This window comes from Procambarus clarkii, chromosome 5 (assembly GCF_040958095.1).
Source record: "Procambarus clarkii isolate CNS0578487 chromosome 5, FALCON_Pclarkii_2.0, whole genome shotgun sequence".
Classification (NCBI taxonomy): domain Eukaryota; kingdom Metazoa; phylum Arthropoda; class Malacostraca; order Decapoda; family Cambaridae; genus Procambarus; species Procambarus clarkii.
In genome coordinates this window covers 32,567,426-32,593,557 of record NC_091154.1, presented here as the reverse complement: position 1 = coordinate 32,593,557, position 26,132 = coordinate 32,567,426, and the positions used below count along the sequence as shown (strand labels likewise).

At 45.4% G+C, this 26,132-nt stretch overlaps 2 protein-coding genes across 3 annotated transcripts in view; both read right to left on the bottom strand.

Moving 5' to 3' along the window:
* Positions 1 to 1,642: 1,642 nt before the first annotated feature.
* On the bottom strand, positions 1,643 to 24,255 carry LOC123762202 (probable serine/threonine-protein kinase DDB_G0275165). The gene is made up of 5 exons (XM_045748584.2): positions 22,580 to 24,255; positions 16,849 to 16,899; positions 6,981 to 7,353; positions 6,021 to 6,167; positions 1,643 to 2,842 (listed from the first exon to the last, which is right to left on the bottom strand). The coding sequence occupies exons 2-5, from the start codon at positions 16,882 to 16,884 to the stop codon at positions 2,469 to 2,471; spliced, it is 930 nt and encodes a 309-aa protein (XP_045604540.2). The 5' UTR covers positions 16,885 to 16,899; positions 22,580 to 24,255; the 3' UTR covers positions 1,643 to 2,468.
* Positions 24,256 to 24,443: 188 nt separating this feature from the next.
* LOC123765720 (uncharacterized) overlaps positions 24,444 to 26,132 on the bottom strand; it is a 39,378-nt gene continuing 37,689 nt past the window's right edge. The window contains exon 23 of one of the 2 annotated variants that reach the window (XM_069300659.1): positions 24,444 to 25,779. In XM_069300659.1, the coding sequence (XP_069156760.1) occupies positions 24,912 to 25,779 (868 nt within the window). In that variant the 3' untranslated portion in view covers positions 24,444 to 24,911. The remainder of the gene's footprint in view (positions 25,780 to 26,132) is intronic. The other variant, XM_069300663.1, reaches the window with a different exon arrangement.

The window sequence follows — 26,132 nt, the reverse complement described above, 5'->3', positions numbered from 1 at the left end:
GGGTTGAGCTTCGGCTCTTTGGTCCCGCCTCTTAACTGTCAATCAACTGGTGTACAGGTTCCTGAGCCTACTGGGCTCTATCATATCTACATTGTAAACTGTGTATGGAATCAGCCTCCACCACATCACTGCCTAATGCATTCCATCTGTCCATAATTTGTGTTTTGTTTTACATGTGTGATGATATCCATGCAAAGGAGATTCGAGACCCTTTACTCTGTGCAACAATTAGGTCATTTATAATTGGTAGTATGAAGTTCTTGATGTCGACCTTCCAGGAGAAGTTTTCAATTGCTTGAAGAGCAGACTTTGAATCACAAAGTATTATTCCTCCTCCAATGTTTTTTAATGTACTAGTTGTAGTGCCGCTAGTTCTGCTTGTGTGGAGGTCAGCCAGTTGTTTAACCTGACACTGACAGTCTGTGTGCAAATATTATTTCTATAAAACCTACATGCTGCTGCAGTCCGTCCAGTAGAAGATTGGACTGAGTCGTCGGTGTAGGCACAGTGCTCGTGAGATCTTAAATTCTCGATGGAGGAGGCAATTGTTTCGAGTGTGACAGCTTTGAGAAGAGCAAGATTCTCATTATCTGTCTTGGTGACAGGTGTGTATGATACTTGAATGGTGGGGTACAGATAAAGAGGAATATCAGACAGGTAGATTGCACTTGAAAGGAATGTTGAGTTTAATGAGATTGTAGGCATTTATACTCATTTATCATAGAAGGAGTGAGTCGGTATGTTGGCACCTTGAGGAGGGAGGGCCTCGATACAAGACTTTCCTTTTCACCTAATGCCACTGTTCACTTGGAAGTAAAGATCTTCCCGGGAGTTGGAATCCGAGACTCCCGATTATAAATCGAGAATGAACCCAACTCTACTACCGAGACCCTTCAACATTGTTCTTAATTACTGCAAGCTTAGCAATGACATCATCATTATGATGTTCTTGTAGCCAAATGTGAGATGCTGTCAAAAATAATCCGACTTTGACTCTCTTCTCGAATATGCACACATTTGTCTGGGTTAAAAGGCAAGTATAATATAATGTTATTGTAATTTGTGTTCTGCAGTCTTTTCAGTGATTTTGAGTGCTAGCAGACTAGCCAACAGTTTAACTTGTAAGATGGGTTTCCAATTACTGATGTATATTCCATTAAAATGTCTTCCTAACTGATGTGAGATACTCATTTTGAAGAAAAATCAGTATTATGAAAACACTTAAGTCTATCATTAAACCGTTTTCTTTTAATAGTCAGTTAAAGAAAATGTTTCTAGCGTTGTCAAATATAGCATAGACATTTCTAATAAGGCTTTAATTGGCAATTTTGTTTTCAAATATGGCATAGCAATCCCATGGACAGGAAGCCTGTTAGGCTTTACGAGATCCATGTAGCCAAGAGCGACGCTGTCGGCCGATCACCAACCCAGTTATATGTCTGATCTGACGTCAGACATATAACCTAACCGACTGACTGACCGCGCTACGCCTACGTCATCCTCTTCATCAAACCATTGGCTCTTCAATAGTTAGAAGTTTGTACATGGGTTACCTCATCAGTGTTCCTGGCCAAGGACGAGGATATATCAGTGTTGTAACCATCCTAGTTACTTGCTTGGCCTCGGATACTAATACAAAATATAAATGATAAAACAATTTAATTTGATTAATACAGATTTATATACAATTTTTGGGTAAATGACTTACTAAAAACGTTTTGTTTTCACAAATTTCCAGAGTAAAAATATGATTGGCCAGCTAACCTGTATCTGGGCTACATCAACCAATGAGAACGCTTCGCCAAACATACGGACAAGCAACACATGACAACTAAGAAGCCTATAAATGATATAAAACAAAAAGCCTGAGACTAAAGATAAAGTTCCAGCCTTTACCTGCGTTAACAAAAGAACGAAAACTTGTACTAAATTACCTGTGACCTATTTTCGGTAACATTTACAAGAAAAGTTTAATTTGGTTAAAGGAGCGATGAGTGTCGACCATATCATAAGAACATAAGAACAAAGGCAACTGCAGAAGGCCTATTGGCCCATACGAGGCAGCTCCTATTTATAACTGATCATATATATCAGAGTACATTACGGATATCTATTTTAATTTAAGTGATGCTAAAACCCTAGATAAAAGTTTCGTTCATTCGTAGATTTAAACAAAAAATATTTAAATAGTCTTATATATAAACAACTATATTTTTAGGTACAATATATGCAACAATATAATATTTCAGGGATAAAATAGTTGCTATTATAAACAAGTGATTCATAGAGGAACACGTATTTCTTGGTACGGAAACACGATGCCTCTGTAACATCGTCGTTGTTATTGTTGTTGTTTAAGATTCGCTACTTGGAACAAAATGTTCCAAGTAGCACGGGCTATGGTGAGCCCGTAGTGGACTTCATCCTGGCTAAGCATGAAGAAAACGGGTTCCAGCTAAACTCTTGGTTTACGCCTCTGTTGACCTGTTGGTAACCTCGTCAACGGCGGAGTCTTCGGTCATGGCCGCCGTCGAGGTCTCTCTTGGGGTGTTTTCCTCCGTCCCTTCTTTCTTCTTGCTATCCACTGTTTTTACTGTCTTGTCCTTCACTGCCACATTTTCTTCTGTCTTCTTGGACACTTCCCTGACAGGCTCAAACGGGGCCTCGCTGGTCACCGCCTTCGTATCAACGGCTTCGCGAGATTCACCATTTCCACCCTTTTCCGAGACCTTGTCTCCTCCTCCCTCATTTACTTCAACTTCCTTCTTCTCCTCCTCCTTGTTCTTCTTAGCGCCAGTCTTCTCACCATCTTTCGTCGGCTCCTTAGCTTCATCGGAAGTAGCTGACAGAAGTAAAAACAGCATTTTGTGATTGTGGATGTTGTGTGACGGGTCCATGTGTCCAGCAGCCACCACCAGGAGTATAGCGGAAGAGTATAAGGAAGAAGGGTCAACACGGCTTTTCCAAATCCGACATTCACTTATTGTTAAGAAAGTCGATACCCTCAGCCCGGCTGAGTCAGGGAAAAGTCAGCAAGGTCAGGAAACCAAAAGAAGGTCGTAAACCATCGACACGGTTATGTAGTATGAAGGTTGTACAGGTCAGGACATCCGCAAGCTAAGAAAATGTCGTCCATGTAAGGCAGGTTAAGAAGAATAACAAGATCCTGTAGCTCAGGCAGACCAGGGAGCATCACTAAAATCTCATCAAAGGTCAAGAAGCATAACAATAGTCAGGCAGATCAGGAAACGTGAAGGTTATAGTGCTTAGAGAAGCAGGAAATATCATGGAGTGTCTTTGCGGACAGTTGGGCAGACTAGGAAGAAATCCTTAATGTTAGGCGAGGAAGCATCAGCCATATAAGAGAAGAATGAAGCCTGGGTTAATTGGTATAAAGCCAGTTAGTCTGATAATGAAGCCACTCAGGGAAGGTAAAGCTGACAAAGACAACTATTCATGAGAATTATGCTGGGCAGTCAGGGAATGAAGCAGTTTAATAATAACATGTAGCTGGGAAGATGAAAAATGAAGCCATCTTGTGATCCAGTAGATGAAACCAGATAGCCAAAAAATGAAGCCATTAATATATACAGCTCCTCATATTGCCCGAAAATATTCTATGTTGCCGAGGCTCGAACCCAGGTCCCGAAGTAGGAAGAGCGAATCACCAGACTCTCATGCCAGCCACAGTTACTAGTAACCTTGGGAGAAAAGACCAAGAGTTAGTTCACGCCTCGGTAACAGAGCAAAGTTATCAGGACATTATATAAGGGATACCTTAATATTGACCATACTTATGTTTTTGTGCAGGATAATATTACTTAATTTAGCAAAATGTTCACTGATAATCTAAGATAAACAGGTAAGGGGAGGGGGGAAGGGAAATTAATTAGCTAAAAAAAATTATAATCCGAAATTGACATTTATACATTTCAATTGTTCTCTTGTCAGACGATATCTTGATAAGGTTGGAGGGAGTGTGGAGGTGGGGGAGGGAGTACCACAATGACCCATCTGGCTGTGATGTGTGGCTGATGAATTCCGTCTTCTGGCATCATGCCACTCTTGTGTTGGGCTTCCGTCGTCACGCAGACGATGCGTCACAATAACGTGGTGAAGATGTAATGACCAAACCACACACCAGGAGATGAAGATAAGATGACGTTCCGGTCCGTCCTGGACCATTATCAAGTTGATTGTCACAAAAACCTCGTCGCCTCTTCATCTTCTGGCGTGTGGTTTTGTCATCATAGCTTTCATCGTCACTTGTAAACGCCCTGTTTAGTCTTTCCAGGAGCTACGGTTCCTGAAGGGCAACAGGCTTCTTTGGCCGGGGGTATGAGTGAAGGAGACAGCTCAGCGACGCCCAGCTGAACGTCGAGCTGAACCTAGTCTTGCTGAGTCTGGCTCGGGTCATGGAGGGAGTGGTCAACACCGTAGCTGGGGTGCAAGCACCTCGCCTTGTTGACCTCTATGGTGAGTTGGGGCACCAGAAAGTAAAGATTAACACAAAACTGATACTTTCTTACTTTTTTTTTAGGTTATGGCCCTCCTGTTGGGGGAAGGGAGCCAAGATTGTGAGGCTTGTGTGCGTCAGCCAACACACCCTGACAGAGAGGTTAGGTTATCTTGAGATGATTTCGGGGCTTTAGTGTCCCCGCGGCCCGGTCCTCGACCAGGCCTCCACCTCCAGGAAGCAGCCCGTGACAGCTGACTAACACCCAGGTACCTATTTTACTGCTAGGTAACAGGGGCATTCAGGGTGAAAGAAACTTTAGCCCATTTGTTTCTGCCTCGTGCGGGAATCGAACCCGCGCCACAGAATTACGAGTCCTGCGCGCTATCCACCAGGCTACGAGGCCCCCAGAGAGGCAGGAAGTTACCAGCAAATATCATGACAAGTGATACTAGGGGCACATATACCCTAGCATATTAAAAACACCTAATAACATAGTCTCCGATTGGGAAAATAAATGATATAACTAGACATAGTTTCATGTGAGTGAGTGCATGATTGTGGGTTGTGGACAGAAGCCAAAAGTGACAGCGCCGGCTGATGGTGCTCTATTCTTGATCTCTTCTCTAGTACAAAATGCCAGAGTCCACAAAATAACCAGCAAATACCAGGCAAAATAACCTGTGTAGCTTGTGAGCACCTCTTCTCCAGTTGTAGTCTCTCATAACCCTCTCCTTCCCACTCAGTGGGAACAGCTGGTGCATTTACCACTTCCAGCACGATGGACACTGCAACTCTTACATGAGAATTAGTGAAGGTTTCTCAAATCCAACCCCAATCCATCTTTGGGGGTGGTGCGTCAACTCTTCGAGCTCATCACGGGCCAGAGGAAGGCTCCCAAGGTGCCGGCGTCGGCTGCCACTCCCGCCCTCTTGTGTGGGATCTCTGTTCTCTCCATCGCAGAAGACCGTTGCTTCTGGGACGGAGAGCCGACCTTCTGACCAGCTCTCAAGTGAGTATTTTTCTAGAGTCATTGTATGTTGGTGCATCCAAGAGGGGTTGACCAGTCATACACAAACTGCCACTGGAGCCACTGCCACTGTTGATTCGTTTCGCTTAACAGGAACATCTTTATACAGGACTCGGATACAGGGTCTTGGAGGAATGCATCAAATGTATGTAAGTCATACCCAAGCAAGCCTCCAAAGCTTGGGACTGTTATAGTTGTGAAGCTTAATCAGACCTTCAGACCTACGATGGTCTCAACGTCTTATCACAACTTGTCTCCTCTTCCCTTCACGTCACACGAGGTAACCATGACGGCTGGAACTATGTCATCCTCTGGAACAATTGTTAACACCCGTACTAAACTATTTTTAACACTTTAGCTAACATTCCTGCAAGCCCTCATGAGGATGGAAGTATTTATGTAACCTTGGGTGTGGCCCCCCCCCCTAGGGGTGGCCCTGGAGGTGACTAGTGGTGACCCTAGTGATGGCCCTGGAAGTGACTAGAGGTGGCCCTAGGAGACGGCTCTAGGTATGAGCCTGAAGGAGAGACTTACGTTTGGGCGTGACGCAGAGTCGGCCGCACTGGTCTACCATGCAGCACTTGGTGGAGTTGGGGCACTGGTCGTCGTACTTACACTGGTCCGTCCCGCTCTTGCACTTGATCCCGAACCCCTTGGGCGTCTCGCAGTGCCCCGGCCTGTCTGTGGGGGCACGACGACGGTAAGGAAAGTAGGTAATAGGACGATGAGGATGGTTAGGTGGGAGGGATAGATTTGTGGGAAATAACCATGGGAAGGGAGGATTGGTAAATGGTTTGGAGGAATAGGTAGAGGGGAAGGGATAGTTGAGGTAAGAAGGGGTAGGGAGGTGTGGGAAAAAGGTGGATGAGAGTGGGGGGGAGAAAGAAAAGGCAGGAGAAAATTAAATGGGAGGTGTGAAGGGTGAAATATGAGACGGGGGAGAGGATGGGGAAGGGTAGGTGGAGGCAAGGAGGAGGGTGAGGAGAGGGAAGGTGACCGTCAAATGAGAGGTACGGCTAAATATTGCAATACATACAACATACAAGACACCTTACGCAATCGAGGATAATAATCTCCCAAAGCTGCACAAATACAACAGCGGTGGTGACTATATCAACACTTACGTCGCCACTACTATAGTACTCCACTACACCATCACTCGTAATGTTTACTATTTAAACCTTCATGGCTTCATGAGCCACTTCTCCCTGATGATATAGCCATGACACCACTGCCAGCCATGAGCCAGCCACCACGCTACCTCTGATATGTCTGCCACTTAAGTACTTGCTCAAGACTTGCTTAGCTAAATGAACTATGGGGTTCAGTTCCTGAACCCATTATGTGCCCCTGTAACCCTGTCCACCACCCCCCACGGGATGGGTATGGGGCGCATAATAAAGAAAAGACTCAACACTGGGGGGGTAGAGGGGAGCAAGTGTACCCTGGGGGCAAGTGTACCCTGGGGTGTACAAGTGTACCGTGAATACGTACCAGCCTTTCTGGGTGGTGATGTCCGGCTCTTGAGCGGTGCGGCCGTCGGCGCCGCCAGCCACCCATTGACACCGACACGTCGGATCTCCTCCGTCACGTCCTTCGTCGCCTCCTCCGTCACCCCGTCTGTCACCTCTTTGGCGGCAGCAGCCTCGGCAACGGCCTCTTGGCCCTTCACAGGACGCCTCAGGGAGGGTTTCTTGAGGGGTCTGGTGGTGGAGGAGAGGCTGGCGCTGGTGGTAGTGGTGTCAGTGGTGGTGGTGTCAGTGGAAGTGGTGGTGGGAATGGTGGTGGTGTCAGTGGTGGTGCCTCCACGGGTTCTACACTTCCTCCCACGACGACAGGTGTTGGGAGCAGCAGCCACCGTCGCCACCTGTTAGACACGTCAACAATTGTAGTCAACATAGACATAAACGCTGGACCCCTGACCCCCCTGGACCTCTGGACCCCTGACTCCCCTGGACCTCTGGACCCCTGACTCCCCCTGGACCTCTGGACCCCTGACCCCCTGGACCTCTGGACCCCTGACTCCCTGGGCACTTGTGATACACATGCAAAATTTCCCTTGAAAGAGGGAGGAGGCGGAGAGGTAGAGAATGAGGGGGAGGGAGGGGGGAAGAAATAAAAACGGATATAGAATAAATGTTGAAAATTCTAATCATATGAGCGATAATGGTACAACAGGAGATGCTGCTAGCAGAGCGTCTTGTGTTGTAGTTGCTGACTTCTGATTCCCCACGGGCAAGAATATTGGCCTTATACATAGTAAAACTGCCACTCTCTCTCTCCGGTTTGAAGGCTCTGATGGCCTGATCTGTCCAACCAGGGAGGGTACAGACTTGAGATAGGTCGTCCTCTGAGTTTCTCTTCTTTGTCCAGAAGTCGCAGTGAAAGATGGTTAGCGGATGACATCCAGGAGAGTGGAGGCATAAGGACGCTACAAGCAAGCTCGTGTTTTATATGAAGTTATGGAGCAGGCATGAAAATTGAGTCAGGTATGTGATGTATAATGCAGTGCAACTCAATGCCTGCAGGACAAGTAGCATTTTATTTGACTAATTGTATAATGTGCATGCTGTGCATGCAATATTTAAACTCAAAATACACACGAAACAATGTTTACAAATGGGATAATATTTTTACTCGGAAACTACCAGGCTAAATACTAATTTAAAAATAGCATTGTTGATTTACGGAACAAATTACCGGTAACACATTATATGTGGTATTGTTAGATTTTAAGTGAAGGTTAGGCATATATTAATTTGATTGGGTATAAATAGGACCGTCTATAACTACACTACACAGATTTTCGCCAGATTTGCATACGTTGCTGATGACATCCTGTTACTGTGTGACTCCGGCGATAAGCTTCAAGGTGTATCTTCTCCCAGATCTTTTAAGTTTTCTGACTCATGTGTTTATATTGCTATAATATTGTCATGTTGCTGTAGCCTCTTCTACAGAGGCTACAGCAGAGGATTAAGCTCATTGAACAGTAAGAAAGAATTTTAGATACGAACTATGGAAATGTTACTTTAAAATTCAACTCCTATGGGGTCATAGGAGGTATAGGTATTAAGTGAAAGATTATATCACATATATTAACTCTTGTGGCGCCATGTGAAAGTTACGATGGAGGTGAGGCACAGACAACATTCTTGTCCCGAGTGTCGGCAGTGAAAGTCACTCTCCGGAAGGTCCAGGACGCTCATGCAAGTTCTCTCTCCTCGCGATAAGCATTACCACATTCACATGTAATCACACATCTTTCCATCCCAATTCTTCCTGGGAGGTAGACTATAATGGAGACCTGTGGTTGAGGGGAAGCGTCAGTTACCCGGGAGGACAGAGGCGTGCCGCCACGTGCTGCCCTCTGTAGGTCAGCGGCGGCCACGGGAAACTTCCGCAGCTTTCACTGGTCCGGGTTAAGGCCAGCGGAGCAGCGTCCCTTGTTCTCTCCTGTGTCTGGTCAGCTATACGAGGTACAAGGGTCGAGCTTCACCTCTTGGGTCCCGCCTCTCAAATGTTGAAAACCCCTAAGCCTCTCAATTCCTATCACATCTAGTGAGTATACACACATATTCCTATAACATTGTCATGTTGCTGTAGCCTCTTCTACAGAGGCTACAGCAGAGGATTAAGCTCATAGGCCAGTAAGAAAGAATTTTAGATACGAACTATGGAAATGTATTCCATAGAGGAATTATTAAATTAGAGGAAAGTTTATTCCTTTCACTTGTACACAGAAGAACAATTTCTTGCATCTCTATGGCTTATTCTCCAGCTTCCACACACGCCCCCTTCGTTCTTATTATTATAATTCTTAAAGTTTTATAGTTCAGCCAACCCTCACATGAGGACCTTGCATGTCTCAATCATGTCACCTCTCTCAATTCTTTATTTGAGAATTGTCAGAAACATTTCTCCCAATTTCTCTCTCTAGCTTTTGCCTTAAACCCGGGACTAATCATATAGGTGCTGTGAGAGCGTGGTGTTATGGGAGCGTGGTGTTATGGGAGAGTTTTATGAGAGAGCTGTTAGGAGTTGTTGTTGTTTTAGATTTAGCTACTCAGAACGAAATATCCATGTAGCACGGACTATAGTGAGCCCGAGAGCTCTGTTATGAGAACGTGGTGTAGAGGTATAGGACTGCTCTGTGAGGCGGAGGCTGGAGCTAGATACATAAAATGATATTATCTGTTATTTCTTATCCCCTCCCCCACCTCCCGTACTCTTGCTAAGACCATTGACCTTATCTCACTGTGACCTTCATACACACGCGGCCTCTCTTCAGTGTAATGTTTTTATGTGCACTCTTCCCCACACACTTTCCCTCTCTCTCTCTCCTCTCGTATTCTCTCCATGCACTCTCTCCTTTGCATGCTCTTCCTCCTTCACCCATGCGTTGCTTGGGTGAGAGAGGCCTCATGTCTTCATAACTGTGAGCATCTTCACTACCCAGACACCGCTGGGCACCCCATCACTACCCCAGACACCGCTGGGCACCCCATCACTACCCAGACACCACTGGGTACCCCGTCACTACCCCAGACACCGCTGGACACCCCATCACTACCCCAGACACCGCTGGGTACCCCATCACTACCCAGACACCCCTGGGTACCCCATCACTACCCCAGACACCGCTGGGCACCCCATCACTACCCAGACACCACTGGGTACCCCGTCACTACCCCAGACACCGCTGGGTACCCCATCACTACCCCAGACACCGCTGGGCACCCCATCACTACCCAGACACCCCTGGGTACCCCATCACTACCCCAGACACCGCTGGGCACCCCATCACTACCCAGACACCACTGGGTACCCCCATCTACAACCACCATCACCACTACTTTTACTCTCTCACCACCTTCCTTACCTTTCCTCAGGTCATAGGTGAATTAGGGTCGACCCTGACCCCCCTATGACAATTTCCTTACTAACAGCCATGACCCTGTAAAGTTTAGCAAGACTATCCTCAAGCGTCTGGCCGAACACACACACACACACACACATTTTCTATGGGTTTACAATCCGAAATAATATAGGACTCTAGGTGACGTGAAGCGCTTCTAGTGTTATCCCCTGATTTTACGCACAAACACGTACAGATGCACGTCAAACTTTGTGCGTTAGCGTACATAAAGCTGGCGGAGCCGCTTCCCTTCTACCTGCGCCTCTTCCCTGACACCCACAGAGCTGTCAACGAGCGTCGCAGAACCACAGTAGCTCTGTACAGCCTTCATGAGGAGCCTGCCATCAGTCTTAACAAAGATCAGCTGTTATGCATAATAATCTATATCTGAAATCTACGACAATAAGAACATAGACGTCACTATTACTGTCTCCAGTACTGGAGAGATCCGTCAGCGTCATCAACTGTGAAAGTGGATACACACACAACCGTTGTGGCAGCTCTGGGAAAAAAGCGATCAAGACGATGAGTGCCACGGAGAGATCGCCAGTGGCCGCCCTACATGCACGGGGGTAATTGTTCGCTTACTATCCGACCGATATTTGTGGCGGGAGCAGAGCTGGGGGGTGGGGGGGTGGACGTGGCTGTTGGTGGGGGGGGGGGCGACGGTCCAGGGATCGGATGGGGGTTGTTGGAAGTGGTGGGAAGGGTTGTGATATGGGTAGGGGTTGGTTAGTAGCGTAGAAGGTCAGTTTGTATAGGGAAAGAGCCAAGAACTGTAATTTCCGATAAAACAGCTTTTGCATTACTTTCACTTATTGAGTCACCTTGCTTTTCTCTTCTCCGACAGTATCTGGAGCCCCCCTGGCCACACGACCACACCCTCTCCAGTCAATAGGTATACCCACGAGAGCCGACGCTTTCACCCGGAGAGAAGTATCATAGCCTCTCCCACCCCCCAACCTTCCCTTACATTACCTCCCTGTCTCCCCATTACAGTCCCTGCCCTTTTCCTCGCCAAGTAAAGTCTGGAGGAGATCAGTAAAGACGCAGCAGAACTTGTGGAAATATTTCGTATTGTAGAGCGTGGCTGGGCTGCCTAGGCTAACTTTCTAAGGTGGCGTTGAGGTCTCCACCCACCATACCTGCTACGCGCGACCACCTCATCTGTTGTGTCAACATGCCTGCACGCCTCACCCCCCCTCCAGGGGTGCCTCTCTCTACCACTCTACCTCAAGGATCAAACACTTGCTTGGTAGAGTTAGAATTTGTAAGTAGTGAGGAGCACAGGTAGGTACAGACATACTGGTGGCAGCGGTGGGTGGGGTCAAGGTCTCCAGCTTTCCTCAGCCATTTCACTATCTTGGTCTCTTTCATAATCCTCAAAGCAGTTCAACGACCTCCTCTCCCGAGGTGGGTCAGGTGGAAGTGTGTCCCGAACTGTTACGTGGCTGAGTATTGGGGTGCTCGTGCACCGGTTGTGGGTCAGCATGGTAAACAGGTGTGTGTGTGTGTGTGTGTGTGTGTGTGTGTGTGTGTGTGTGTGTGTGTGTGTGTGTGTGTGTGTGTGTGTGTGTGTGTGTGTGTGTGTGTGTGTGTGTGTGTGTGTGCTCAGTAGTGGATGTTGGGCTGCACCTCAGTTCTACGTCCCGGCTCCTAAGTTGTCGCTCATCTGTTAAAAGGATTGCCTTCTCAGGTTCTTGAAACTGAGTATGTCGTCTGCAACTGTCCGTCGTTCTAATTTGTTCTACTTACTCTCTACTCCCACATTAAAGAACACCTTCGTCCCCTTGTTCTACAGCTATTCATATTGAACATCTCGTCTATGTATACTCTATTAGGGAAACACTACCCCCCCCTTCCAACCCCCACTTTAAAAGCGCCCCCCCCCCCTCTCCATCCCTTACATCCCCTCCCTCCCCCCCTCCCACCCTTTCACTGCCTCGTGGGCCCCTACAGCACTGTTACACACAGTGACCTAGACAATCATTGCGTTTCTATCTTGGAGTTGACAGTATCAAGTTGCACCCTTACTCCTTCAAGACGGCCCAATCGTTGCGCCAAAATTACCCAGTCAGTCACGACGCCAGAACAGTGCATCCAGTCACGACGCCAGAACGGTGCAGCCAATCACGACGCCAGAATGATCCAGCCAGTCACGACGCCAGAATGGTACAGTCAGTCACGACGCCAGAATGATCCAGCCAGTCACGACGCCAGAACGGTGCAGCCAATCACGACGCCAGAATGGCCCAGCCAGTCACGACGCCAGAATGGCCCAGCCAGTCACGACGCCAGAATGGCCCAGCCAGTTACGACGCCAGAATGGCCCAGCCATTCACGACGCCAGAATGGCCCAACCAGTCACGACGCCAGAACGGTGCAGCCAATCACGACGCCAGAATGGCCCAGCCAGTCACGACGCCAGAATGGCCCAGCCAGTCACGACGCCAGAATGGCCCAGCCAGTCACGACGCCAGAATGGCCCAGCCAGTCACGACCCCAGAATGGCCCAGCCAGTCACGACCCCAGAATGGCCCAGCCAGTCACGACCCCAGAATGGCCCAGCCAGTCACGACCACAGAATGGCCCAACCAGTCACGACCCCAGAATGGCTTAGCCAGTCACGACCACAGAATGGCCCAGCCAGTCACGACCACAGAATGGCCCAGCCAGTCACGACCACAGAATGGCCCAGCCAGTCATGACGCCAGCATGATGCAGCCAGTCATGCCAAACACACAACGCAGTTGTTGCAAAGTTGAAAGTACAATAAGCGTGTTAGCAAACGAATTTATTTCTGACTTTTGCGCTAAATCATTGCGGTTTATCTCTGTGACGATGCTGGTTGCTGGCGCTAGATGTTTGTCGGCAGATCATACCTTGTTCCACTCTCAAGTCCGTGCTAAATCCCTGTTATATATTGGATGTGCGATGACATTCGTGTCTTAGAGGTGTAATTTGTATCAAGTTCCGCAATTCGCATCATTGCCTTCTCCGCTGCTCGTTTTCTTCCATTTTTTGTTAAATCTCGGGCGGTCTTCGACTTCGCAATGGATCATTATTGTGTATTTGTTCTGGGCGGTGTTCTCAAGGGGTTCTGGGCGGTGTTCTCAAGGGGTTCTGGGCGGTGTTCTCAAGGGGCTTCTGGGCGGTGTTCTCAAGGGGTTCTGGGCGGTGTTCTCAAGGGGTTCTGAGCGGTGTTCTCAATGGGTTCTGAGCGGTGTTCTCAAGGGGTTCTGAGCGGTGTTCTCAATGGGTTCTGAGCGGTGTTCTCAAGGGGTTCTGAGCGGTGTTCTCAAGGGGTTCTGAGCGGTGTTCTCAATGGGTTCTGAGCGGTGTTCTCAAGGGGTTCTGAGCGGTGTTCTCAAGGGGGTTCTGGGCGGTATTATCCTCGTATCCCTCCCAAGTGTTCTATAGTCGTAATGACTCGGTGCTTTCTCCTGATAATGACTTTACCTGATGATTTAGAGAATAACAATATTTACGTGTAAGAAGTCTTAGTAATTACTGAAGATATCTGGCCTAGGATTCGCGAGCAGTTACGGAACCTGTACATCTCTCATCAGTCATGACGGGTTACTGTGCTATATTAACACAAAAATCAGACACAGGAGGCTCTCTTTAATATTAATAACATTGAGTCGAGAACGACCTCGCAGCGTTTCGAAGATCGTAAACTGTTCAATAAATACAAACTTATGGCAAGATGTAAAGGCTTCGTAAGTGGCGACGTAAGTGTTTGACGAGTCCTGGCCCCCCCTGGCCGTGGTTGCCAACCAGCTCCGGGTAACACTACCATAAACCCTGGATAGACGACCATATTGTTACCAGATTTAGTACCATGTTATAACCTATACCCATACATGTACTGTATCTTAAATGTATTGATACACATTGTAAAATGCTTTTATACATGCCCCATACACAGACCAATCGTACATACACGGAAATCATCGCAAGAGCAGCTGGTTTCTGCATCGATAATTAGTATAGCAATAAACAGGCTAGGCTACAGAGCTAACAGGAGCAGGCCGCATCTAATCATACAGTCGAAGTACTGTATTAAAATAATCACAGTAAATTATCACATAACACCACTGTAGTGCCACCATAGTTACTGTGTCATCCTCATACAATGATAACGTCCATTAACTTAGGAAATGGTGAGGTTGGAGAGGGAGCGCGCGCATGCATGCTGGCGTTCGTGACAGTCTACACTCAAATCCAGATTTATTGAGATACGGACGTTAGTTTTTTTGTACTGCTTTGACGAGAAGTGTAAGCACGTGTCATCCCCACTTCACCTGCATCTCAGGGATGGTGGCGGCGATACTGGACTTTGACTATCATTGTTGTATCTGTGTTATTTTTGTCTTTGTTCTACTGCTGCGTAGCTGATCCATAGCTTTCTAAAGAGTCGTTCGCAATTTTGTTTTAGAAAGGTGCGCAATGCGCGCTGCGCACCTATGCGCCGGTTTATGATCCGTTAAGAACGAGATGAACTTGCGAGTAAACCGGATGTTCCCCGCCTTATGTAATCAAGGCTGCGTGTTTCTCTTCTGCGGACCCGGTGTGTCAAGATGCAAATGTTGCTCATTAAGGTGCTGTGGAGACTGGTAAGAACAATGTAGCAAGCTGCAGGTGAAGGGACTTTCATCTCCTGTTTTTTGTATTCTTTTAGGAAAAAAAATCCGTATTCCATGTAATGCGTTTTTTACCATACTTGCAGTAGGATTGAACTCTCGTTTCTGGACTCCCCCAGACACAACCATGACATCAATATTTTCTCGGTGCTATACTGTGTTTCATCCTCCTATATTACGCACATTATTTTCATTCAGATAAGTAGAGCATTTGTGTTATGTTGAACTATCGACAGAACACAGAGCACTTTCTCCCAGTGACGCCGCCTCCGTCCCCAACAGTAGTCAGTCTCCCTCACCCCTCATCTCTTCCCCCAATAAACTCCCCCTACAACACCCCCCAAAAAGAATCCCCATCAATACGAGCTTTCATCCTCTCTTTCATCGCTGAAGCCTGTAGGACTAACGACTATACCACGCTAGGCAGCAGGGCTAGTGCAAGCACCAAGATAGGCTACTACACTAACCTAGTATCAGGCTAGGCTGCAGAAATAACGACAGTGTCAAGCTTGGGGTATATTACTAACGGTAGTAACAGACTAAACTACTGTATTAGCATTATTAATGCAGGTTATTGTCTAACGATAGCATCATACTAGGCTTCAGGACTAACAACAGTATCAGGCAAGGTAACAGGACTAACGACAGTACCAGGCTAGGTCAATGGCTATCGTATTAAAAAATACTGTACAAGTCCACTACGGGCTCACCATAGCTCGTGCTACTTGGAACTATTTTTCCGAGTAGCTGAATCTAAAACAACAACAACAGTACAAGTAGGCTTCAAATGCACTTTTTCAGGTTATATTTGCACGAGTGCATAATACATCTGCACTTCTGCAGACAACTGCCCTATTGTAGACTACATCTGTATTTATGTAGGTTAAAAATATATTACTACTACACTCAAGCCATCTCTGTGACAATTGCTCATTAATATATAGTTTCTAGATATGGTCATCACTATCTTAAAATTTGTCATTTAGATATACAAAATGATCGCCTAGATGCTAGCATTACATAACCTTGCGTTGTATGTCACATACACATAATCATATACTTCAGGAAAGGTAGAGCGTAGCCTCTGATCGGAAAATTCATTACAGACGCGTTAAATCTTTAACATGACGGAAATCATTCAATGTAATCTTATCCAGTGTCGACACACGCCTAAACGGCTAAGGCGTTTTATCCTCCATTCACAGTAGGAGTCCCTGTCATGTGTCTTAGACAGCTTGCACGAATCTCTGTCTCACAGGACTCATAACTCACAACCGTATACTTGAGGTGGCGAGGGAGTGACTGAACTCTGGGACAGTGTCCGGACAGAACTATAACAATAGTTATGTCCAGCGTGGTTTTATAAGTTAATAGGTGGGGTTTCGTGGATATAACAGGAGAGGTTCCCTACTCTTGACTCAGGCAAATTAACTTGATTTTGGTATCTATTATATTACGGGAACTTTGAACAAAAATCTAAATGGGATACAAAATTCCTAAAAAAAGAATTTATTAAAAAATAGATATATAAATGATAATCTCCAAGTATGATTAAAAAAATAGTCAATAATGTTATATAATTTTGTTGACAAAGCAGTACGAGATCCCCCAAAAAAATCCTCACTAACCTACATAATCTAATAAACAAACTAGACGAGACTAAACAAACACGTAATAGATGAAACAAATTGATAAAATAATATGCGATACATAAACATTGGTTGTTTGTTTACATTATGTTTTCTTTGTTGTTTATTAAACATAAATAAAAGTTGAAGAAAGAGTAGGGGAGACTTACCAGGATCGCTGCCACCAGCAGGGAAATCCACCTCATCTTGCTTCCTCGACACTGCCAACACAAATAAAACATACTTAACAAATACAGAACAAATAAAACACGAATATATAAAACACCTAATGCAAGCAATTAGAGGATGATAAGACACATTCACGACAGCCAGGAGAAAGGTGGGTGAGGATGATAAGAACAAATAATAAACTTGAGTAGAAATTACACGAGATGCCTCTCCTACTCTTGTATAGCCTGAGCTTGAAACCCTCCCGCGGCTCCTACCTCACCCGGCAAACTCGGCCATACCTCACCCTGTATATACTCAACTTCTATATGCTTAAGTCTGGTCTAAATGTAAACTCATCCGAGGCGTATTACACTTTATTTAACACATTATTAATACCGCTCTTGGTATACACTTGTAGACTTCAATTACTCTACAAATTTTGAGAGACTTTAATAAACCTTTCTACTGTAGCCTCAGATTTATTTATTGTTATTGACGCCAGCGGCTGCTAGTTTATTGTGCACCCCATACTTCTCCTGTGAGTGGTAGTTTATTGTACATCCCATACTTCTCCTGAGAGTGGTAGTTTATTGTGCACTCTATACTTCTCCTGTGAGTGGTAGTTTATTGTGCACCCCATACTTCTCCTGTGAGTGGTAGTTTATTGTGCATCCCATACTTCTCCTGTGAGTGGTAGTTTATTGTGCACTCTATACTTCTCCTGTGAGTGGTAGTTTATTGTGCACCCCATACTTCTCCTGTGAGTGGTAGTTTATTGTGCACTCTATACTTCTCCTGTGAGTGGTAGTTTATTGTGCACTCTATACTTCTCCTGTGAGTGGTAGTTTATTGTGCACTCTATACTTCTCCTGTGAGTGGTAGTTTATTGTGCACTCTATACTTCTCCTGTGAGTGGTAGTTTATTGTGCACCCCATACTTCTCCTGTGAACGGTAGTTTGTTGTGCACCCCATACTCATCCTGTGAGTGGCAGTTTATTGTGCACCCCATACTTCTCCTGAGTGGTAGTTTATTGTGCACCCCATACTTCTCCTGTGAGTGGTAGTTTATTGTGCACTCTATACTTCTCCTGAGTGGTAGTTTATTGTGCACCCCATACTTCTCCTGTGAGTGGTAGTTTATTGTGCACTCCATACTTCTTACAAAGGGCACATAAGGTCTTAGTTACACCTCAACGGATATTTTACAATATAATTTCCAAATAATGTGCACGTTATAATTATGATAGGAAATTGAGTACCACGGGAGGCAGAGAGGAAGAGGACGCTAGCTCCTAGGAGCTGCAGTGTGACCACGAAGGATGAGGTGAGGTGAAGGTTCTCCTTAATCGGTTATGGCTGAAGCATTGTGATGTGGACACCACCTTTCCTCATCTCAACCTCGTTTCTTACATAAGTTGTTGCTCCAACTAACCACTTTCCTTCCTTGAGACACTCCACATGAAACACACGCTAGGCTGTCTCTGTGCTAGGCTTGATGTCTCTCAGAAATAACTAAACCCTAATACAACCTTAATATTAACAACTTACCAGTAGTCTCCAATAAACAGGTGTGATTTGTGACCTGTGAACTACGAGCTAAGAATTATAATATGAAAGACTTTCAATAACTAAGCGATTGGCAAATATGATATTTCATATTGGCTTTATTTGCGACGTTCATCCTCTGCCGCACTCCGTGCCTGTTGCACGGGGACACTGGTGACACATGTGTCACATCACGCCTGTGCCACATGTGTCGTATCACGCTTGTGCCACATGTGTCACATCACGCCTGAGCCACATGTGTCACATCACGCCGATGTCACATAGTCCAGAAGTAGCGACCTTATCACGTGACACCTTACGAAGCCTAACACAGCGTCAAGGGATGCCACAAGACTGGTGCCGGGACTGAGAGGTATGAGTTACGAGGAAACGCTAATGAAATTACAAATTACTGGAAGACAGAAGACTTAGTAAGATATGATTACTAGATACAAAATTCTTGGCAATTTATAAATGTACGTTCATTAATTTAAAAAGTTTAATTGAACTAGGTTGGGAACCTGTACACCAGGCGATGCGAAGGTTAAGAGGCGGGACTGAAGAGCTGAAGCTCGGCCCCTGCACGCACAATTCAATGTGACAATGACATAGCAAGAGTGAGCAGAGTGCACAACCCACCAGCGCTCTCACTCCACCACCGCCTCATTACCTACCCATTCACAGTGATGAATGGGTAGTTCATCACTGTGAACTACCCATTACTATAACGACCGTGACGGTAAACAAGCCTCGCACTCCTGATTGGCTGAAACTTGCGCATTGGTTTGTAATTAGCACTTATCTGCGCTGCTATTGGCTGAGAGAAACTACTATCAGTAGTTTTAAACAAAAATAAAGTAGTTTTGCTGATAAACAAAAATAAATTGAATTATCTCCTATAAATTACGTGAGGATTGAATAATGGCTTAGTGCTTTCACCTGATAGTTACATTACCTGCTGACCTGTCTCAGGATGCAACCCACAACAGTCCCCCAACTCCCCGGCATTTATGTATTGCAAGGTGAACAGAGGCATCAGGTGAAAGGAAACATAGCCAACCCTTTGTCCCCCACCCGGGTCCGTTGATTGTGAGTTAAGGACTTAGACCACTGAGCTACATAACCCCCATAATATTGCTGTCCTTTCTGTAAGGTGTTGACCATAAGCCACTGACGCCTCATTACAGTGAGGTACAGCTATGAGACAGTGAGGTACAGCTGTGGGACAGTGAGGTACAGCTATGAGACAGCTAAGTTGTCTTACTACTAAGGCTTGTATACGTGAGGGCAAGAACCCTGCTGGTCTTGTCTCCACACAACCACGGCCTTCAGACCTTTTCTCTCCGGTACTTTTCACCGTGATGAAATATCATCTTTGCCGAGGTAATCTCTACTGACAGTATTCGCCTAAGGTTAAAAGTTGCCACTTGTGTACACATGAGATGGGGAAGACGAGTCAGATGTGGTCACTGACATGCTTCATCTGGCGCCCCACAATGGCTGAGGGTCGACATTTCCAAGACAGTGCCAGCAGTTTCTCAGACAGTGCCAGCAGTATCTTAGTGTTTATGCTCCAATAACAGACTTGCTGGTCATTGTTGCCAGGTGTGGACCGTCGTTCACACACCCGTTCTGGGGTCTCGCGCCACATCTGGCTCCCCTTAACCACCTGCTGCAGAATTTATGTATACTCATTGCCGGTCTTCCGTGATAATCACTTTTGTATGACTGAAGTATACTCGTCTCATACAAGTCACAGCTTCACGGAGTATCCACCTCTAATTACCTATTCATTCCTGGTTCGAATCCTAGAGTATTTTAAGTGCCAGTCTTCACCTCCTTCGTGCAGTCCTGTGAGAGCGTCCCACCTTGTCCTGCTCCTGTTACCTGGGGCTGCTCTTCCTCTAACTCTACTCATATATACACAGTCACACTACAGCATCACTCACCAACGTGTAAGGACATAAAGCTTTCCTTTAGACCAGTCTCTATGGTTTTTGTCAGTACTATCCACAAAACAATCCATATTTTGTACGTTGTAGCCATATAAGGTTAGGTTTTGTAATTTTTTCAAAGATGGGTTGTGTGATGCACACACGTGGCTCTGAGGCCGCCTGGGTCATGTGTTATTGTGCTCGCTCAGTCACAGCCCTGCTGTGTGTGTGTGTGTACCTCGTGCTCACAGCGGTCACCCTTACCCCTCACACAATGGTCACCCCTTACACAGTCACAATGGTCATCTTTACACTCACCCTTGCACTCAGAATGGTTATCCTTACGCACGAAGTAGTCACTCTTACACTGACAACTGTCACTCTTACAGGATAGTCACCTTACACTGACAACTGTCGCCCCTCCCACACAGTAGTGACCCTTACAGTCACACGGGCCACCTTACACAAGGGTCACAATAGCATGATCATGGCTGTGTACCAGTCATCTGACACACACATCCGCCTCATTCTCTAAAACGTATTCATTCCTCTCTCTCAGAATCGGTTCAGTATTCACGCATATACTAAATAAACATTAAGACCGGTAAGTAAAAGACTTTAAAAGTGTTGTGTTGATATTATGATATAGTTTTTTTATAATTTCTATAAATTATAGAAATTACAAATGTCTTAAAACGGTAATTTGCGAGAAGTGTCTATTTAATTCATATTTGTTGTGTAGAAAGCAAGTGACAGTCATATCTGCAGCTGTCGTTGTCTGCCAGGCGTTGTGTGACGTCACCTCAGCGTTCGCCACCGGGGCAATGCCATCCGGATTGGCCGAGCTGCTGGCGGGGTGAAATCTGACAAGTTGTTTATGTTTTGTCGTCCACATGACTTCAAGAACACCAACACACCTGGCTCCTCCTATACTTTCATGTTGGAGGCGCTTGCCAGAGCAAATTACAAAGACTTGGTTACAAATAATGTCAGCACACTGCGAATAATTATAAACGGGTTTCTATTTCAGGAGAATTATAACAATTATACTCTCATCGGGAGTATGATTGAGAGATTTGGAGAAAGATTAAGCTTGAAGAGTAAAGCATTTTAAGACATCATTATAGATTCTTCTGTAAAAAGTTAATTCTCAATTAAATTTTCATTATGTAGATTTAATTAATAGCAATAGAACCTGTCTCCAGGTCAGGATTGAGAACAACAATTTTCATAAGATGAAGATAACATAAGATTTGTAAACTACAGATTAATATTCTAGTGTCGGATATATTACTCTGGAAGTTGTCGGAAGTGAGGAATACTTTATTAAGACATAAGTAAGCGTCTTGAGTGTGTGAGCTGTCATCCATCCTCACAAGACGTCTTGAGGCAGGCACAAGCCACGTAGCAAGACTTTGTTGTCAGACACTCCTCCCACACGGAAACAAAAGTACGGTAATGTATCAGTCCTCAAGTTAAGTCCTGATTCGTGAGTACATCTACAAGAACACAAGGAGATGGATACAAGGGTGAGAGGTACTGCAGGAGAGGCAGGAAGGTGGATACAAGGGTGAGAGGTACTGCAGGAGAGGCAGGGAGGTGCATACAAGGGTGAGAGGTACTGCAGGAGAGGCAGGAAGGTGGATACAAGGGTGAGAGGTACTGCAGGAGAGGCAGGGAGGTGGATACAGAGGTGAGAGGTACTGCAGGAGAGGCAGGAAGGTGGATACAAGGGGGAGGAGACGGGCTAGTAAGAAACCCTAACTGTAAGTGTAGCCAATGACCAATGTACAATGTTCTTTTATACTGTACACGCCTAAGTGTACCTTCGACTTATAATAAAATGTAAAATTTAATAACCATTGTCTTTAGATCTGAGACTGCATGGTTGTCAGTCGTTGCGGTAGGCCTACGAGATTACAAGCTCACGAGTGGTCAGTGTAGGCCTACAAGGTCATGGGTGGTGGTAGCATGCCTACTAGATTACAACTCTCATCAAGTGTAGATTTGCGTACACATCACACACTCGAAGACCGAACTTGAGACAGAATTATACTTGATTGTACATTGAATAAGTATTTTAATAGGGAATGTATTATACTAATTAGGTTTCCAAGCATTTTAACCATTATTTCCATATAAAACGCAACGGCAAGCAACCTTACGGAAAAACAAAAACAGGATGAAAAAAACATATTATGCAACGAATACATTTAGTATGTGGGATTTGACAAATGCGTGTAAACTAACCAGTAGAGAGCGGACGTGCAACAACCTCCTCCCGTGCCGTCTAGAAAGCGACTGGCGACAACGGGCTGCAGGCCAACATGTGTGCCAGGCTAATCGCGCATGCGCGGCTAAAAAACAAAACAAAAAAAAAACTTTACCGGAAATCCTGTATTCACATTTCTCTATATATTTTACGTCACTGTAAATGTTAAGATAACTTCGATGAACAATCAAACGGGGAAGTGTTTACGTTCTCAGTTGGGAGGTTATTTTAAGACCAAACTGGAGAAGTATTTTCAGTTGAAGAGTGCTGCTTTCCTTGGCGGGTCATCCGTGCTGCGCTGGCTGCAACTATACCAGTTATGTAGCTTTCTCCCGGTACACTCTTACCTCTAGTGTACCGCACCTTGCTCCAGGGGTGAAGGGTGCTATGGGCGTAGGGGCGGTATGGGTGCAGGGGTGCCATGGGTGCAGGGGTGCTATGGGTGCTATGGGTACAGGGACGCTATGGATGCAGGGGTGCCATGGGTGCAGGGACGCTATGGGTGCAGGGACGCTATGGGTGCAGGGACGCTATGGGTGCAGGGACGCTATGAGTGCAGGGGTGCTATGGGAACAGGGACGCTATGGGTGCCATGGGTGCAGGGGTGTTATGGATGCAGGGGTGCTATGGGTGCAGGGGTGCTATGGGTGCATTCGAGTGATTCGGTTATGCGTCAGTATCCATTATAAAAATAAAGCGAACGTTCCAAATGTTTTCGTGAGTCAACACATTATCAAGGAAATACAGCCCTTGATATGACCGAGCTCTCACTCACAGCTCTGGGTGGAAGCAGGTGGATGAGGAGTTATGTAGAATAATGCAGATCTTGGTCAATAATGGTTTCTCCAATGGTTATGTCGAAGACATCATAAAAATGAAGGTGGCGAGGTGTGCAACAGGCGAAGGAACAACCACTACCACAATACCCACAATTCCAATAAAATTGTTCTACAGAAACTTCTTCTCCATTGCCTTTAAAGATGAGGAAAGAGCCCTGAGAGAGATCATTGAGAGTAACGTTATCCCAACTGACATCAACCAAAAGATAAAACAAACCATGTATTATAAGAGGAAGAACACCGCCAACCTGCTAATGAAGAATTCTGCCGACACCGAGCAAAACCCCTTGAAAGAGACCAACGTTGTCTGCGCCTTCACGTGCCCGTCAACCCCAACGACCTCAGTATATAGGTAAGATAACAACGTCTCTGTCTAGGCGATTAACAATGCACAAACAACAGGGCTCCATCAAGGAACATATTATCGCTACACACACGAGACGATCACCAGGGATATTTTGACGAGCAACACCGAAATAATTGATAGATACAATGACAATAGAAGATTATAGGCATTGTATGAAGAAATCTAGACCAGCAATCAACAACCAGCTAATACACAATTCCGCTGTACCTACCTAGATAGAAGCAGTGGGTAGAGTGTAAAAGCAGGACCGAATGACCCCGCCACAGGAACGGAAGCAGCCAGAACATAAGCTGACAACTTAGCACACTCTGTATCTACGTTGATACATTTAACACCTTATCAATATCCCCTATGTAATGCCATTCATCCATATGTTACCTATTCATCTATATGTTACTTAACCACCTCACCATACTCTTTCATCCGTTTGGTGAGCCGTGGAAAGATTCCTGCTAGAATCATTGATCTAACCTTTTGTTATATTCAACATGTATCTACAAGAAAGACTGCTACCAAACTATACTAATATATAACATACTATACGCAAACAAATGAGGATGTAGCAAAAGCAAACATAGCAGTAAAAATTATACACTAATTTTTTCACAGATATATATATATTTTTCAAATTAAATGACATGTTTCGAATTCCAGAAGACACAACACACTATTTCAACATTCTTTGCCAAACATTTCAAATAAGTTTATTGTTTTCCTCTCATAAGGTAAGATAATAGTTAACCCGGTAAACAGGTCCGGCAATCAAAACAAATGGGCCAACGTTTCACATCCCCACACAACACAAAGATTAGGGTGTATCCACCAATGAAGACTTCGTTATAAAATGACACAGGAAAGTATAGACACTTTTCGTGAAATAGTGCGCGCGCGCGTACGCTAAAATAAAAGAACTAATGACTGCCTATGACAGTCTCCTTGTCATTGACTCATTTAGTGTACGGGCAACTGTTCCGGCGAGAATGTGTTCCACCATGTGGACGGTAATGTATATAGTCAGAGGAGTGAGTGAGTGACTGAGTGAGGGAGTGAGTGTGAGCGAGCGAGCGAGCGAGCGTAAACAAAAACTACAGTTATTCCCCAATGTCACTCAGATGGTGATTGTTGTGGGTCATATATGAAGACGTGAGCGCTTCCCTGGCTGAGCTGGGCGAGATTGGAAGGTTTAAGCGAGTACTGCCTCGTAAGTGGCAGGCTGTCTTGACTGCACGAAGACACGTTGGAGGATTCCTGCTCCTGGAAGTCCGGTAAGAACGAGTCCCCAGTCCCCTGAGAAATGCTGGCGAGTGTAGACTCGGGGGTAATATAGCGCTTCGTCTCTCCTTGACTACATGTTCTCCTCCAGTCTGACAGTCTTGGAATGTTACTAGGAGTGCCTGGAGTCTTTATGGTGTAGGGACCTCCAGTGGTATATAAAATCTGCGGGGTAGATGGAGAGGCCGGGTTCCCTGGAATCCTCGGAATACGGTTCACAGTCGTTGGAGTAATAGGTTCAATTTTCATGATGGAAGGTTCAGTTGTGGAGTCACGCGGAACAGTGGCTGGGGTCTCTGATTCGATTTTCTTTGGCTCAACTGCAGTACTGGGAGTACTGATCTCAATTAACGGAGTGAAATGCTCTATTTTCAACGTGCAGAGCTCGGCAATAGGCGTACAAATTCCAAGCTCGGAGCCAATGCGAGATTCAGACTTCGACAGAGATGGGTTAAGATTTGAGTTGTTAGACTCGCCATCCCGAGTGTTTGGTCCAATTTTAGGGGTTTGGGAAGTGATAGCTTGAGCCTGGAGTTGTGGCGTGTACTTGTGAGAAGAGCCCTGAGGACAGCCTGAGGATGGGGTGTTGAAGGACGATTTAGGTTCTGTGGAAGCTCTGGTGTGCCCGGGAGAGACTGAGAGAGTCCGGCTCTCTCCGATGCCAACATTCATCTCAGCTCCTTGTTGGATAACAACAGATCTGCAGAGTATATTTGGCGTTTTAGTATATTTTCATATTAAGAAAAAAAAGAGGTGAGAAAGTATTTTAGCTCAGATATAAATACATAAATCGTTAGCACAGTAAATTCACGCAACAAATGAGTTTATCAAGAACTTGATGTATGTGCGTACTGACTTGCCTAGTAACAGGAGTTGTATTAAGTCTCTAAACTTACGTCAATATAACGTAGCATCCTTTGTGAGACAAAGTAATGCGAGACAAGTAATGTTTATCACTTAAGAAAGTGATAAACAGAACATTACAGAAATAACAAATAATAATTCCCTCAAACACCACAGCTTTGTAAAAAGGTTCTAGAATGAGTTAATTTT